This window comes from Ictidomys tridecemlineatus, chromosome 11 (genome assembly GCF_052094955.1).
Source record: "Ictidomys tridecemlineatus isolate mIctTri1 chromosome 11, mIctTri1.hap1, whole genome shotgun sequence".
NCBI lineage: Eukaryota > Metazoa > Chordata > Mammalia > Rodentia > Sciuridae > Ictidomys > Ictidomys tridecemlineatus.
In genome coordinates, this window is record NC_135487.1 from 128,448,036 (window position 1) to 128,464,233 (window position 16,198).

General features: G+C 42.3%; 1 protein-coding gene across 1 annotated transcript in view; it reads right to left on the minus strand.

Moving 5' to 3' along the window:
• Positions 1 to 13,421, minus strand: part of Ints3 (integrator complex subunit 3) — a 42,068-nt gene extending 28,647 nt beyond the window's left edge. Inside the window, exons 1-3 of the mRNA XM_005331268.5 lie at positions 12,667 to 13,421; positions 3,258 to 3,341; positions 1,831 to 1,914 (exon numbers count right to left, since the gene is read on the minus strand). Coding sequence (XP_005331325.1) covers positions 1,831 to 1,914; positions 3,258 to 3,341; positions 12,667 to 12,810 — 312 coding nt within the window. The 5' untranslated portion in view covers positions 12,811 to 13,421. The remainder of the gene's footprint in view (positions 1 to 1,830; positions 1,915 to 3,257; positions 3,342 to 12,666) is intronic.
• Between the last annotated feature and the right edge of the window lie 2,777 nt (positions 13,422 to 16,198).

Genomic DNA, 16,198 nt, shown 5'->3' on the forward strand with positions numbered 1-16,198 from the left:
CACGCCCATAAATCCTTCCCCCAAGGTTAATCCAAACTGCTGTGCCAGAAGACCATAGCATCCTATCCTTACCTCTGGGAGTGAGTTTCCTTTGGTTATCCCTAACAAGGATGACATCTCTAATCACCAAGTACCACATAGGTAAAGTGAGAGCAGGTTGTGGGGACAGAAAAAAGCCTCCACCACATCCAATTTTTTGGAAGCATCAAATGAGATATTCTCTGGCAAAGCCTAGAAGAATGCTGCACAATGAGCATGTCTGCTTCCTTCCACACCCACCTTGTTCATGAAAGAGCCAATGAGAAGCTGAGTTCTCCCAACTCTGGGGAGTCAAACTTGCCCAAAGGAGTCTTATGTCAAACATTTTAAGCCAGATTCCAGACACATTTTATTTTTTTGATACCAGGGATTAAACCCAGGGTCACAACCATTAAGACACATCCTCAGTCCATTTTTATATTTTATTTAGAGACAGGTTCTTGCTGAGTTGCTTAGGGATGCTATAAGTTACTGAGGCTGGTTTTGGATTTGTAATCCTCCTGCCTCAGCCTCCCAAGCTGCTGGGTTTACAAGCGTGCACCACCGTGCCCGGCCAAACACATACATCATCATGCCAAGACTCAAAGGACATGGAATTACTGGAAAGGGAAAATCTAGGCAGGCAGAAGACTTAATTTTGCTATGTTATTATAAAAAGAACAGAATCGGGCTGGGGATGTGGCTCAAGCGGTAGCGCGCTCCTCTGGCATGCGTGTGGCCCGGGTTCGATCCTCAGCACCACATACCAACAAAGATGTTGTGTCCACCAACTAAAAAATAAATATTAAAAATTCTCTCTCTCTCTCCCTCTCTCCTCTCTCACTCTCTCTTTAAAAAAAAAAAAAAAAAAAGAACAGAATCCACAGAGATCCTACCGCCTAGACCTTCACTTCAAGGAAGAATCCCAATTATATCATTCTGTGTAAAGACTCCTTTTCTGTTTACAAAGAGCTACAGACTAGGTTTACTGTATTCCTCAGTAAGTTGGGCTCCAGCACTCTCTATAATCTTTTTCTGTTTTCATTGAAAAAAGGACCAGGAGTTGAACCCAGGGTCTCCTGCATGCTAGGCACCTGCTGTATCATGCGGTATATCCCCAACTCTTTTTTATTTTGAGGCAGAGTTTCACTAAATTGTCCAAGCTGTTCCTGCCTCAGCCTCCTGAGTAGCTAGGATTAGTTATCTACTCTAAATTCTACTTGCCACCAATTTTTTTTTTTTTTTTGATACTGGGGATTGATTATAGCGGGGCTTAACCACTGAGCCCCATGCCCAGCCTTTTTTATTTTGAGACAGGGTCTTTCTAAATTGCTTAAGGCTCACTAAATTGCTAAGTCTGGTTTTGGATTTGCAATCCTCCTGACTCAGCCTCCCAAGTTGCTAGGATTACAGCTACTTGCTGAAAATTTAAGCCTGCTTTCTATTCACCTGCTAATGGGGATGCTCTTCTGAATAAGAACTTTCACTGATATCATTACAGTGGTTTTCTTCTTTCCTAGGATTAGATCTTATCCCTTTGAGCCTCACCTCATACACCTAAAATTTCAATCTGTAAGTGCTTTTCACTCTCACAACTGCCTTTTCTTGCCTTTTAGCTTTGGGTCTGGGAACAGAAAGAACTTAGAGAATAATCAATTCACTGAGAATAAAAAGGGATTAAAATTACATTTGGAGAACAAGTTGATTCAGCACTAGTCAAAGAGTCTGATATGTCCCCAGTTAAATGGTAAATTTCACCATATTCCCAGATCCTGTCTGAGAGGGTCTGTGGGTCCACAGCAGGTATCTTACCTTCTGGGCTTGGGCAGGTTCTGTGAGGACAAGAGTAAAGAGACCCAGACAGATTTCCTCATGTTGGGGGGGACCTTTGCAAACCTGGAAAGTGAGGAAGAAAAGAAGGTAGTTGGTGGTACTCAAATTCAAGCACAGTATCAACCAGAAAACTAAAGCCTCCTAATATGTAATGGAGAATGATCAAGTCTTGAATCTGTTTATTTTCTTCTCTTAAAAGGGATGAAGCTAGGTGGACAGTGGCCCACACGGGTATTCCAAGGAACTGGGGAAGCAGGAGAATCTCAAGTTTGAGACTAGCCTCAGCAACTTAGTGAGGCTCTGTATCCAAAAAAAAATAGGTGTGTGGGGGGGTGAGGTTGGGAAGTATACTCAGTGGTAAAGCACCCAGTATCAAAAAAAAGGATAAGACATCCATTTTAGGAGAGAGGTGGAGGAAAGGGATAATCTTTATTGCTTTCTCAAGCCACCTGAAGTAAGCCAGAAATAGAAAAGAGAGTGTTTAAGATAGGAAAAATAAAACCAAAAAGTCCCCCCCCCCACCCTGGCCCCGCTTTATCAGATCTTAGCAGCACGAAGTAGAAAGGCAGCTGCTAGACTGAGGTTGTGGCTCAGTGGTAGAGTGTTCACCTAGCACACATGAGGCATTGAGTTCAATTCTCAGCACCACATAAAAATACTGTGTCCACCTAAAACTAAAAAAAAAAAAAAAAAGAAAGAAAGGCAGCTGCTACCAACAAGCTTACCTACCAACCATAATCATGGGCAAATCATTAAGTCTCTGAAATTTCTAATTTGAAGACAAAATAAGCATAATATACAGGGGTAGGGATTGTGGCTCAGTGGTAGAATGCTTGCCTAGCATGTGTGAGGCATTGGATTCAATCCCTAGAACAGCATAAAATAAACAAACAAATAAATAAATAAAAACAAATAAAATAAAGGTATCGTGTCCATGTAGAACAAAAAAATAAAAATAAAAATAAATATACAATAATAAGTAGGTAATACCTACTGAACATTTACTGTGAACCTGAGATTACTCTAAGTCCTTCACATGTACCATTTTTTTTTTATCTTTATTTATTTTTATGTGGTGTTGGGGATCGAACCCAGGGCCTCACCTGTGCTAGGCGAGTAACTCTATGGTGAGCCACAACCCCAGCCCATGTACCATTTATTTTGACCACACAGTTCAATGGAAATGTAAAAGATAAAATATGTGAGAATAATTTGCAAAGAAAAAACTACTACCGAACTAAATTTATTAAAATGTTGTTATTTAAAAACATATAAGACTCTAGTAGGTAGCTTTCCACCCTAAAAGAGGAGTTAAAAAACCCTAGATCTTACTCACTTTCCATATTTCTGGTTGTATCTAAGAACTTTCCAGAAGCAGAAATGGGTACAAGGAGTGCTGTACTTACATAAGCATTAAGGGCATCATTGGCCTCTCTCTCAGAGACACCAGTTGTCATGGACGTCACAATGTTCATACACCTTTCCAATCTCTGGGGAGAGTGAGAACAACATAACAGTGTGTCAGTATCACCTATGAAGTAGTTATTTTTTTTTTTTTTTTTTGGTGCTAGGCATTGAACCCAGGGCACTTACCCACTGAACCACATCCCCAGCCCTATTTTTACATACTTTATTTAGAAACAGGGTCTCCCTAAGTTGCTAAGGCTGGATTTGAATTCATGATCCTCTTGCCTCAGACTCCCAAACAGCTAGGATTTTAGGAATGTAGCACCATGCCCAGGTGCTCCACCACTGTTCTACATGGACACAATACCTTTATGGCCCCAAAAAAATTCTTAAAAAATTCAAGCCTGATGATGTCTCTAGCTCTAACTGCCTTAAAAAAAAAAAAAAAAAAAAAAAAAGGAAAAGGAAAAGTCCTTCCTTATAGTAGAGCACCATCTAACAAATATAGAAAGAATAGCAATAATAGTTGATTTAGGCAAATATTTTCAATAGATGTTTACCAGCAGGTAAATCTTTCAAGAGAAAGAAGATTCACTCAAACTTATAAATCTCAGAGGCAAACTAATAAATGTAAGAAGACCTGGAGGGCATCACCTCAACCAAGGAACCAAAGTACACCATATGCTTCTGATAAGATGCACTGAAGATAGGTGGTGTGGGGTCCCAGCTACTCAGGAGTCTGAGACAACCCAAATTGGGAGATTCCACAAAATAACTGGCCTGTCAAAAAAATGCCTTAAGGGGCTGGGAACATAGCTCAGTTGGTAGACTGCTTGCCTCACATGCACAAGGCCTTGGGTTCAATCCCCAACACCGCCGGGTGGCGGGGGGGGGGGGGGGGGGGGGGGGAGCCTTTACGCTAAGGTAAGGAAAGACAAAATGGACTACGAATCTGTTACAGACTAAAGAATAATAAAGAGTAATACAGAGATATGACACCTAAATACAATGGTGTGATCCTGGACTGCTATAATTGGGACGACAGATAAAATGTGAATACTTGAATCACTGACTTGAACTAGCAACATGTCAATGTTAAACTATCCATCCCCACCCCCAGGGTACTGAAGATTGAACCCACGGGCACCTTACTATTGAGCTCTGAACCCTTTTTGCCACAGGGTCTTGTTCAATTGCAGAGGTTGGGCTTGAGCTTGCAAACTACCTCGGCCACCTGAACTGCTAGGATTATAGGTGTGTGCCACAGAGTGCCTGGCAAATTATCCAGTCTTGACAATGGAATGGTGGATACGTGAGGGAAGATTCCTGTTTTTAATAAAATCAGGATACCAAAGAGATACTTGCACACCTTGGATTATTATGGCACTATTCATAATAGCTATGGAACAAACCTAGCTGCCCATCAACATATGAATGGATTAAAAAAAGTGATAAATATACACAATGAAATATCATTCAGCCACAAAAAAGAGTGAAATCCCATCATTTACAGTAAAATGGATGAGGCAATACAATGTTTTTTTTCTTTTTTGAGAGAGAGAGAGAGAGAATTTTTTTAATATTTATTTTTTAGTTTTCAGCAAACACAACATCTTTGTTTGTATGTGGTGCTGAGGATGGAACCCGGGCCGCACGCATGCTACCGCTTGAGCCACACCCCCAGCCCATACAATATCATCTTAAGTAAAATAAGCTAGATATAGAAAGACATGTATGTAACTTTCCATGTATGTAGAAACTAAAAACAAGTCAATGTGAATCTATACACTGATTATTAGAGGTTGGGAAAGGCAGTGGTAGGAGAGGGTGAATAAACAGAGGCTGGATTGATTACTGCATGCTGCATGCATGTGTAGAAATATCATACATACAATTAAGACATGTTAACCAAAAAGAAAGTATTTTTTAAAAAATCTTTTGTTATTGGGAAATATATGTGGAAGTATTTAAATTTAAAGGAGCATCAATGGTTGCTACTTTCAAAAGAACAAAATATCTGTATATATAGAGTAATATAGCAGATGTGTCACATACTGATAATCAGTAAATATAAGTGAAAAGCATATGAGCATTCTATGTATTATAATTTTTCTTTAAGTTTGAAATTATTTTGAAATAAAGTTATTAAACAAATTAAAGAATCAAGGTTGGGGAATGTAGCTCACTGGTACAGCACTTGTCTAGCATACACAAGGCCCTAGGTTCAAACCCCAGCATTACCAAAACAAACAAATAAAAAAATTTAATAATAATATTAAAGAAAAAAAGAGTCAGGCTGGAGATAAAATTCAGTGGTAGAGTGCTTGCCTTGCCTAGCATGCACAAGACTGAGTTCTATCCCTAGTACCACTCACTCACTCACTTTTTCTCTCTCACACACATACACAAAAGAAAGAAAGAAAGAAAGAAAGAAAGAAAATTGAAGACTTTTATCAACAGAATACAAGGTATGGATCTTGGATTACTGACTTGAAATACTGATTATATAGTAAGAAATTGTTAAAAAAATTTTTTTGTGGGGTGGATGGTAAGGTAAATAAGAGAAAGCAGCAGACATAAGAAAGAGAAAGAAAAAGCAAGAAGAGATAATCATGAGGCTTCCAGAAAACCCAACAGAGGCCAGAGGTAAAGCAGGAGATGGCTTAAAGGAGAGTACTGTTAACATTCATAGGTAGGATATTAGTACTGAGTATTTGTTAAAACATATCCTTCTTTCTGGTACAGTGCTTGCCTCGCATGCACAAGGCCCTGGGTTCAATCCCCAGCACCACCAAAAAATAAATAAATAAGAGGGGTAACAGACTTCTGGGAGGGAGAAGGGGGCCATAGCTGGTATCCAAAGAAGCAAGGTTTTTAAAGAAACATATATATATATATATATGTATGTATATGTATGTAATATGTATGTATGTATATACACACATATATACATACACACATATATATATTAAAAATATTTTTTGTTAACATGTCTTAATTGTATGTATGATATTTCTACACATGCATGCAGAATGCACTAAATATATAGACACAGCTACATAGAGATACTGTTCTACCTAACATCCCCCAAAATGCTAAAAACAAACTTAAAAAATAATAAGAGTATGAGGAAAGAAAAGGAGTGACAAAGAATAAAAGGCCAGACTAAAACTTGCCAAGGTCTCTAGTTAAACAAAAGTAGGGACAGCTATATTAAAAGCTGTCCAAGGGCCATTCTACTTTCAAAGGCCACCCAAACATGGCATGTGCTCAACATTCTAAAGATGCATTTGATACTAAACATTTAGACATTGATAATATATCTCATATATTTTGCCAGAAAGCTTCTCCATTATCAACACCTAAACCGGGGCTGGGGATGTGGCTCAAGCGGTAGCGCGCTCGCCTGGCATGCGTGCGACCCGAGTTCGATCCTCAGCACCACATACCAGCAAAGATGTTGTGTTCGCCGAGAACTAAAAAATAAATATTAAAAATTCTCTCTCTAAAAAAAAAAAAAAAAAAGAATTAAAAAAAAAAAAACACCCAAACCTTAGTCCTTTAAAACTTTTATCATGAGGATTAACCCAAAAACTGTTTAAGGAAAAATGATCCCCAATGATAATGCTGCTGGCAAAATTGTGACAAAGGCAGGCTGGTGTACTTCCCTTTGACTTTAGATGTCAGAACAAAACATCTTGTTAAGAACTGAATATAAGGACAATGGGAAAAGGTCTAGGCATGAAAGATAATGCTTCTCTTCTAACCACCATCTTGAAGTTGTGTATGTCTATCCTGGGTAAGAACATAAGGTGGCAGAGGATAGAATTATGTGTTAATGTAAGCAGCTCTGGTAGCTATAAAACTTCAACCTAAAATAACCCAAAGCTGCCAGGTTTGCAGGTATTACAACTTCACTGGAAATGTCAGGTCTATCTCCCAAATTAGGTCAGATCAGCAGGTTCCACCTTAATAAACAGCACCTGCGTATTTGTGAAAGGGAACTGTGAGATCACATGAAAGCTGAGCTGTACTGTCACAAACCACCTCTCCAACAAGCTCTGAGATACATCATTACCTTGTACACCTCATACATGAAAAGAGAAGGGGAGGAAAAACATCACACTGGGCTTCCTTTTTAAAAAAATTTCATCCCTTTCTACCCAAGATTCTTACCAGGGACTGGAGAGAGAGTTATTCTAGCTGCCAAGTCTAGACTATTCTTGGTGGGACCCCTGTATCCAACTGAGGTTAACAAGCAGAATTGAGGGACATAGTGAACAAGGAGCAGCATAGCATCCTAAAATTCTAGATACTGTTTCCTATCAAAGGAAGAAATCTCTGCTGAATCAACAGACAGAGGAAAAAATCAAACATCAGCTAACTAATGCAAACTGACAGGAAACCCAGTATAGAAGGAACTGCACTTGCTAGTTAGCTTTAGGTTCATCTTGGGTGAGTTATTTACTCTTTCTAAACCCTGGTTTTCTTATCATATAGAGATAATTCCTATATCACAAGGTTGCTCTGAGGATTAAATAAGATAAAAATTTGAAAGCATCTTGCATACAACCTTCATTGAACTAGAATCTATCCAATGTGTAAGGAAGCTCATCAGTTGCACAAGTCTACGTCTACGAAGAACAGACTCTTCAAACCATTTGCCACTATTTCCAATTGTATGTCCTTGAAGATCCCTGAAAACTAACCCTCTACCATAGGCCATGGATAAATGCTTGAGTAGGCTGAAATGCTTCCTCTCCTACTTATCCTCTGTAAACCTTTGACTTCTAGAAGAGGCCTGCCTGATGGACCCTGTACCAAAATCCTACAAAGCTGGCTACATAGCCCTATGAGCGGTAGAGTTTCTCGCTATGATTTAACTCTCAGAGACCTTGGGTGGAACAGTTTCTCTAGGCCCCTCCTGGATATTCTAAGCTCTGCTCAGAGGCCTGAGTCAATTTTCTATGGGTCACTGCCCAGTTAAGGACAAAGTGGCCTCTGGAAACAGGGAGGCCCAGCTAAGGATGTAGAAAGTAGGAGAGTCCAGAATCTGGAAAAGTAGATAAACACAATGGAGAGAGAAATGTGATGGGAAGTCCTTTGCAGGCAATGGGAGTATAGAAGACACTACTCCTCATGAACTATAGAAATTACTTCTCCATACAGGATGGAGAATTAACGATTCAGGATGTCAAAAGCACCACATCCTGGGCTGGGGTTGTGGCTCAGTGGTAGAGTGCTTGCCTGGCACATGTGAAGCCCTGGGTTCGATCCTCAGCACCACATAAAAACAAATAAAATAAAGGTATTGTGTCCAACTACAACTAAAAGATAAAATTTTTTTTTTAGAGAATTTTTTTTTAATATTTATTTTTTAGTTATTGGCAGACACAACATCTTCGTTTGTATGTGGTGCTGAGGATCGAACCTGGGCCACACGCATGCCAGGCGAGTGCGCTACCACTTGAGCCACATCCCCAGCCCAAGATAAATATTAAAAAAAAAAAAAAAAAGCATCAAATCCCCTCAAAGAGGGCCACAGGAAACTAGATTCCTACAGTCCAGTAACCATATCTTTCTTCCCCCAGTCTCTGGAGGCCCTTAGTAAAGATGAAATCATATATGTAGCTGCCAACAATTGCTGGCAGAATGGCTCCGTTCAGAATAAGCACTCTACAACAACATCTCAGAGAGCTGAGTAAATATTTATCATCTCTAGGAGCTCCTCAACTAATTTTTCTAGTACTAAGACTGCCTGACCATAACTACCACGACAACAGCAACAGATATCTGCCATTATATACCTGAAGCTGAAAACTGACTTTGGAGTCTCAAGTTAAAAAGGATCCCTCTAATCTTTCATTTCCCACCCTAAGCTAAGAAAATATATAGTGTGGTAAAAAAGTGTACAATAAAATTTCAGCTACTCAGGATACTGAGGCAGGAGGAATATAAGTTCAAAGCAGCCTAGTCAAATTACCAAGGCTGTCTCAAAAAATAAAAAATAAAGGCTAAGGTTGTAGCTCAGTGGTAGAGCACCTGCCTAGCATATGTGAGGTACTGGGTTTGATTCTCTGCCCCACATATAAATAATAAAATAAAGGTCTATTGACAACTAAAAAAAATTTTAAATAATAATAAAAGAAAGAACGACCTGCAGAGGTATAGCTCAGTGATGGAGTGCTTGCCTAGCAAGGTAGGACCTTAAGTTCAATCACTAGTTGGGGTGGGGGGGGAGTGTAATAGTATATACTGCTCCTTTATGGGACATTTTGGCCTTGAAGGACTAAATTCTATGGTCTTCAGGAAAGGAAGAAATGATCCAATGGGCAAAATCCTCAAGAACCCACATCAATGAGGAGTTACTCAACAGCGGGTTCCAAGCACAGCTAGCCCTTCCTTTCCCTGTACACAGAACTGACATAGGGCCTTGAGCATCTCAGATTCTGGCAATCTCTGATGGGCCTAGAACCAATCCCCTATGGATACTTAAGGACAACCTATATTCAACAAAGAGTCCCTTGTATGTGAAATGATGATTTATGGAAAAAAACTGGAAATGACTCAAAGTCCATTCCCTAGCGATTCCATGGAAAGGATATAAATTATTCCCTGGGGAAAATATGGCAGGGATATACTTCTAATCAAATGCAATGCTAAGACCTATCCATAACTTCCAGAAGTTCTGACTTGTTTGGGCCACAGCTCCTGCTTTCAGTCTCACTTCAAGGTGGCTGGCCCCTCTTTGACAAAGGAATAACCAGGAGCTGCAAAGGCTCATGCAAGTAGGAACTACATGTTCTAACTCCTCCAATCTCTGGCACTATTTTTATCCCATTCCCTCCCCAAATTGGGCTGGGGATGAGCAAGGAGACTGGTCTTCAAAGGGAGGAATGAGGTCAAAGAGAAGAAAGGATACAAGGAACATTCCCTAGGGTAGAAGAGTCCCAGCTCCTGACCTTGAGTAATGCTCCATACTCCAGGCCTCTATAAAGAGCCTTTCCAAATCATACCCAACTATAATGACACCATCCTCTTCATTATTCTAATCAGATCTTCTTTGTTTTAAACCTTCTTTTGGGGGTCTGGGGCTGTAGCTCAGTGGTAAAAGTGCTTGCCTCAAAAGTGTGAGGCACTAGGTTCGATCCTCAGCACCACATAAAAATAAATAAAGATACTGTATGTTCATCTACAACTAAATAAATATTTTTTAAAAAATAAAAAATAAACCTTCTTTTGGGTGTGTTAATTCAAGTCTTCAGATGATAAACTGTGGAAGGCAGACTTTGGGTCTCACCCATCTTATTTTCCTATAATTCTCAACACACAGTACGTGTACATGGTCAGAGGGCTACCTCTGCATACCTGTGAATAGACAGACCTGTAAGGGAAAATTACCTGGCCAGAACAAGCATAGGTCAGTTGGTCAACAACCAGGTTTTGATAACTTCTGTGTGCAGAGATCTGTGCTGAGGCCCAGATGAAGAAGTCAGAGCCCTTAAAATCACTCTGGTCTAGTGGGGTTGACAGAACCACACACGGGGGGAAAAATAGTGTGGTAAGGCTAGCTGGAAAGTTTGAATGCAAAGGACAAAAGGCCAAGAAGGAAGGAGAGTAGAGGAGTTTGAGGCACAATAAGAAACATCTGCACCATGAAAGAGATTAGGAGGGAAAATAAAAGGACTCTCCCTTCCTCTTCTCCCTGGAAACAGTTAAAAGTTCATTCTCAGTCTAAAAAAGCAAGAAAATAAATGTTTCCCCTCTTTTGTGGTCTCCTCCTGCCATATCATTTTGTTTACTGCGCTGAACAGGATGCTGTCCTACCCTGTGGTTTAAATTAAATCACAGGCACAATGACCCCTGTAGGAATCAGGATGAGGAATAAACAGATTATCATCCACCATTACTCTTTTCCCTTCCATACACCTGATAGAGGAACCAAAGGCAGTAGTTTTACTACTGACATAAAAGTGGCCATTTCTTTCTCTCGTGGTGGTGTGGTACTCAGAGATGAAACAACGGCCTCATGCATGCCAGGCAAGCACTTAAGCATTTACCATTTGAACTACATCTCTAGTCCCCAAAATGGTCATTTCATTAAAAAAAAAAAAAAAAAAGGATTATCTGAATATCCAGGTAATCCTAAGCAAGATTTTTTTTTTAAACTAAGTCAATTTTATGTTTTGGGAATACATTATTTTTGGAGTATTATTTACATTCCTAATTATATTTATTTTGATTAAAAAAAAAACACAAAACAAACTTTATCTAAATGTTCAGAGAACTATTGGGGGGAAGCCAAACTACAAGTAGACTTTTGCTGGTAGGTAATCTGCAGTTGCGATTTAACCACCTCTTGATTCACACTGTCTCACTGTCTTGTGTCTGAACTAATGGTTTTTCAAATAAACTTATGAGTTTCACCTATCTACCCTCATTATAATAACTGATAAAGGGCTATAACAAAATCAGAAGCAGCAGAATGAACAGTGAAGAGCCAGGGCCTATTAATTTCCTCATGCCTCAGTTCTGGGCTGGGTCTTATATTCCTATGTCAAAACCCTTGTGTATAGCTTAGGAAAGAGATATGTGATCGAATCCAAGCCAGCAGGGGAAGAACAACTGGGGAAAAAGAAGGGAGGAACAACTACCAAGTTCCCTAAGAATTCCCATTCTGTTCCATGGTACTGCCTCACTCCAACCTTTTTAAAAATGAGGTACTAGGAATTAAACTCAAGGCATGGGGCAGGCTTGGCAAGTGCGCTACTAGTGAGTGAGCTACCACCCCTGACCTACATTCTTCTCAGCAACTCTGTGAACTCTATCTGTTCTACGGAACATGGTCCCCTAGGTCACATTCACTTGTTCACCCCATTCCTGTAGCTGAGGCTACTGAACTAACACTATTCACGTGTCCTCATTCTAAATGCCTAGTTGACTGGCAACTGGCTGTTGTCTGCCGACGTCAATAATACCATCTAACAGGAGGGTCCAAGGCCTGCTGCAAGCTCCTATCAGCCCCAGACACCTACAGACACACAAACACACACACAAACACACATTATTCTCAAGTCAATATGATCTGGGTCTGAAACAGAGTGGACATTAAAAATAGCTGTGATGTGTATGTGGAAAGGAATAAAAATAAATAAATTCGGTAAATCTGGATGCTGTATCCCTTCCATCACCAACACCCCTCACCCATTTTCAGACTAGTGACTGCTGTTACTATGACAACCTATCCAGGAAGTTGGCCCACTCTTCTTCCTTCAGGAGCAGGAAACTAGAGCAGTGTTTGTGTTGCCTTGGAAAAAACTTGAAGGCCTTTCCCCCAACCCCCACCCATATCCGCTCCGTATCCCTCAACCCAATTTCTTAACTCCCTTCCCCACCCGCCACACCTACCTCCTCTAACTCATCCTTGGCATCCAAACTGGTTGAAAGTAGCAGCCTCCCCCCTCCTGGGGCTCCTGCTCCCGCTCCTCCTCCACCTCCCGCCGCTCCCGAAGCAGCTGCTGCTGCTGCCCCCTTTCCCTTCTGTAACTCCATGGCTGCAGCCAGGAGACGGGAAAAGGCCGGGGAGTGGGTGGGTGGGAAGTCCTAGACGTGGGGAACTCGGGGTCGCCCGGGAAGAGGGGCCGGAGGCCGGGGGGAGGGGAGGGGAGGGCGCGGGCCCCGTGCTCGGCACTCCGCCCTCCTCTCCGAGGCCGCGCCGGGGAGGCACGAAGGCGGCCGGTCCTGCAAGGCTGCTTCCGGGGTGGCAGGGCTCTAGGGCAGCCGTTAGCTCAAAGTGCGGGAGCCGGGGTCTGCGCCCGGGGTGCCTGGGCGAGGCTCCGGCCCTGGGGCCGTGGGAGGGCAGCCCTCTCTGGCTTCTGACCCTAACCGCGGGGAAGACCCTAAGTTTCTGCCCCTAGCGGTGGGGGCGGGGGAGTCCTGCCCCCGCGGTCGGGGCCGGGAGGTCTTCCCAGCCGGCGCCCAGGGTTTGCGGAGCGAGGCTCCTTTGGATCCGGGCCCTAGAGGGTGAGGGTGAGGCAGTAGCGCTACAGGAGGACACGGATGACCAGCTTCTCCTCACGCCACACAGAGGCGGCCATGGTGGAAGGCCGAGGCGACGTAGGGGGCGGGGGAAATCGTGGCGGCCCGCGCCGGAAGTGAGCAGTCGCGGTCTCGCGCCTCCGCCAATGGCTGCTTCCTCCGTGGCGCAGGCTCTCGGGGTGGGGGGGGGAGGCCGACGGCGGAGGACGGGTCTTTTCCTCGTCTACCAATGGTATTTGAGAAGAAACGAGCCCGGTCTGATGGGCAGCCAGCTGGCTCAATCGCCCCCTCTCTGTCCCCCCAAGGGGCGGGACTACGAAAGGATTCAGGAAAAAGAGAGGCTGCGCGTGCGCGGACTAGAGAGCACGCGCGGTGCTGGCCTGGGTGCGCTCCCTCCTGGGGCCAGGGTGGGTTCGGGCACCTGGACACTGCCTCTGCGTGGCTGCGGGGGACACGACGCCTGTCCGCAAACGGGCAGTGCAGGGGAGGGAACCGAGCACGCCTCTTAGGTGGCCCCAGAGCAAACGCCCGCGGATGGCAGGGAGTCAGCTGCCTGAGCTGAGTGCATCCCACAGGCAAGTGCGGGCTCCTCTGCGAGTGCAGTGGTCCCTTCGCTCAAGTGCCTGAACTCACGTGCGCAAGCCAGTGGGGCCAGCTCTAATAAAAATCTGCAGGCCGGAGAAGCCATCTTCATATTCCCCTCGAGCCTCTGGGACCGACCCATGCCGCTGAAATCATTGTACTCTCACTCAGCAATTCACCGAGGAGTAGTGTGAGAGCAGTGTGGTTACTGGGTTATGTGTGAGTTCATCTTTACTTTGTTCCCCATCTGTGCATCTCGGTAGCATTTTCCATCCTTTAGAAACACTTTAAGGATTGCCTTACACACCAAAGCAAAATATTTCTCTCTCTCTCTCTCTCTCTCTCTCTCTCTCTCTCTCTCTCTCTCTCTCTCTCTCTCTCTCGCCAGTGCTGGGGACGGAACCCAGCACTTCACTCTTAGGCAAGTGCTTTGCTTTGTGCTTTATCACTGACCTTCATCCCTCGCCAACTTTTGCTGTGTGTGTGTGTATGACTGGAGACTGAACCCAGGGACACCACACTACCGCTGAACTACATTCCCAACTCTTCTGTAACGTGGAGACCAGGGCAACCTGTTAGCTTTAAGAAGACTATGGAACTAATGTATATGAGGTCATTTTTTTTTAAAGCTGGAATGCATTGTACTAGTTATTCCTACACCAAGCTGGCTGTAGTATCACATACCTATAGTCCCAGTGACTTGGGAGGCTGAGGCAGGAGGATTACAAGTTCGAGGCCAGCCTGGGCAACAAGCAGACCCAGTTTCAAAACAGGGTGGAGATGTGGTTCAGTGGTAGAGCACCCCTGAGTTAAATCCTTAGTACCACAAAACAACACACAAACCTAGTCATCACTATTCTACATATAGAACTAGTTTTTTAAATTTTTTCTGTTGTAGATGGACACAATACCTTAATTTAATTTATTTATTGACATGTGGTGCTGAAGATCTAACGCTGTACCACACACATGCTAGGCAAGCTCTACCACTGAACTACAACCCTAGCCCTAGATTTTCCCCCCGCCCCCTACGTCGCCCTCACATTTGCAGTATCTTATTTTAACTATACCTTTTATTATGTTTTTCTTATTTTAAAAAACTATATATTTCTGTTGAAGTCCTGTGGCTGTACCTTCAAGCTGGCTCAGTCATTCATCATTTTGTTTGTCATGCTAGGTATTTTGACTTTGTGTGTTTTAATTATCCATAAATGATCTCCTAATAGCTTTCCAACACTTAGTCTACAGTTCCACTGTATGCTTTGGATTCCTTCTAGGTACAAAGCCCTGCTTTAGCCATTGATGAACACAAACTTAAGTTATTGCAATAGCATTATTCTGTGTAAGTGGAAACACACATATTAGATGAAAAACAGGAAGTAAGGTGTAGAACATTGTGTATATGATGGTTCTATTTGTGTGTGGGAGCCTGGATATACATATGTAAATATACATGTGTATATATATCTTTGGAAATATACACAAAACCTGTGTAATGTTATGTAATGTTGTTTTTCTCTTTTTTTTTTTTTTTTTTTTTGACACTGGGGATTGAATGCATGGGTACTTTACCACTGAGTTATACCTCCAGCCCATTTTTTATTTTAAGATGGGTTTCTGGGCTGGGGTTGTGGCTCAGCGGTAGAGGGCTTGCCTAGCACGTGTGAGGCCCTGGGTTCGATCCTCAGCACCACATAAAAACAAATAAACAAAATAAAGGTATTGTGTACAACTAAAAAATAAATATTAAAAAAAAAAAAGATGGTTTTCACATTAAGTTGCTGAGGCTGGCCTCCAATATGTGATCCTCCTGCCTCAGTGTCCTGAGTTGCTGGGATTACAGGCATGTACCATCCTCCCCAGCATGATGGTTTTAAAAATAAGTTCCATTTAGGGGTGGAGGAATAGCTCAAAGCTTGCTCATTGCCTAGAATGTATGAATCTCTGGGTTCATTCTTCAGCACAACCTAAATAAATAAATAGATGGAGTGACTGTAAATATAGTGTTTGTTTTTTCAGAACACACCTGACTTAAAACTTTCTATAGCAAAGTTTACTTTCCCCTTCTCTAACACACTGGGTCGGAAACAAGCTGCAATTCTTCTTATAGATGTTAATTAAATAATACTTACATTTATCTATGGCTTGCTGTATGCCATGCAACATTCCAAATACTTTACATGGTTTTGTTTTCTTCTCTTTTCTTTTTGTACCAGGGATTGAACTCAGGGGTGCTTAACTACTGATTCACATCCCCAGCCTTTTTATTTTTTTATTTTGAGATAGAATCTCACTAAGTTGCTTAGGGTCCTGCTGAATT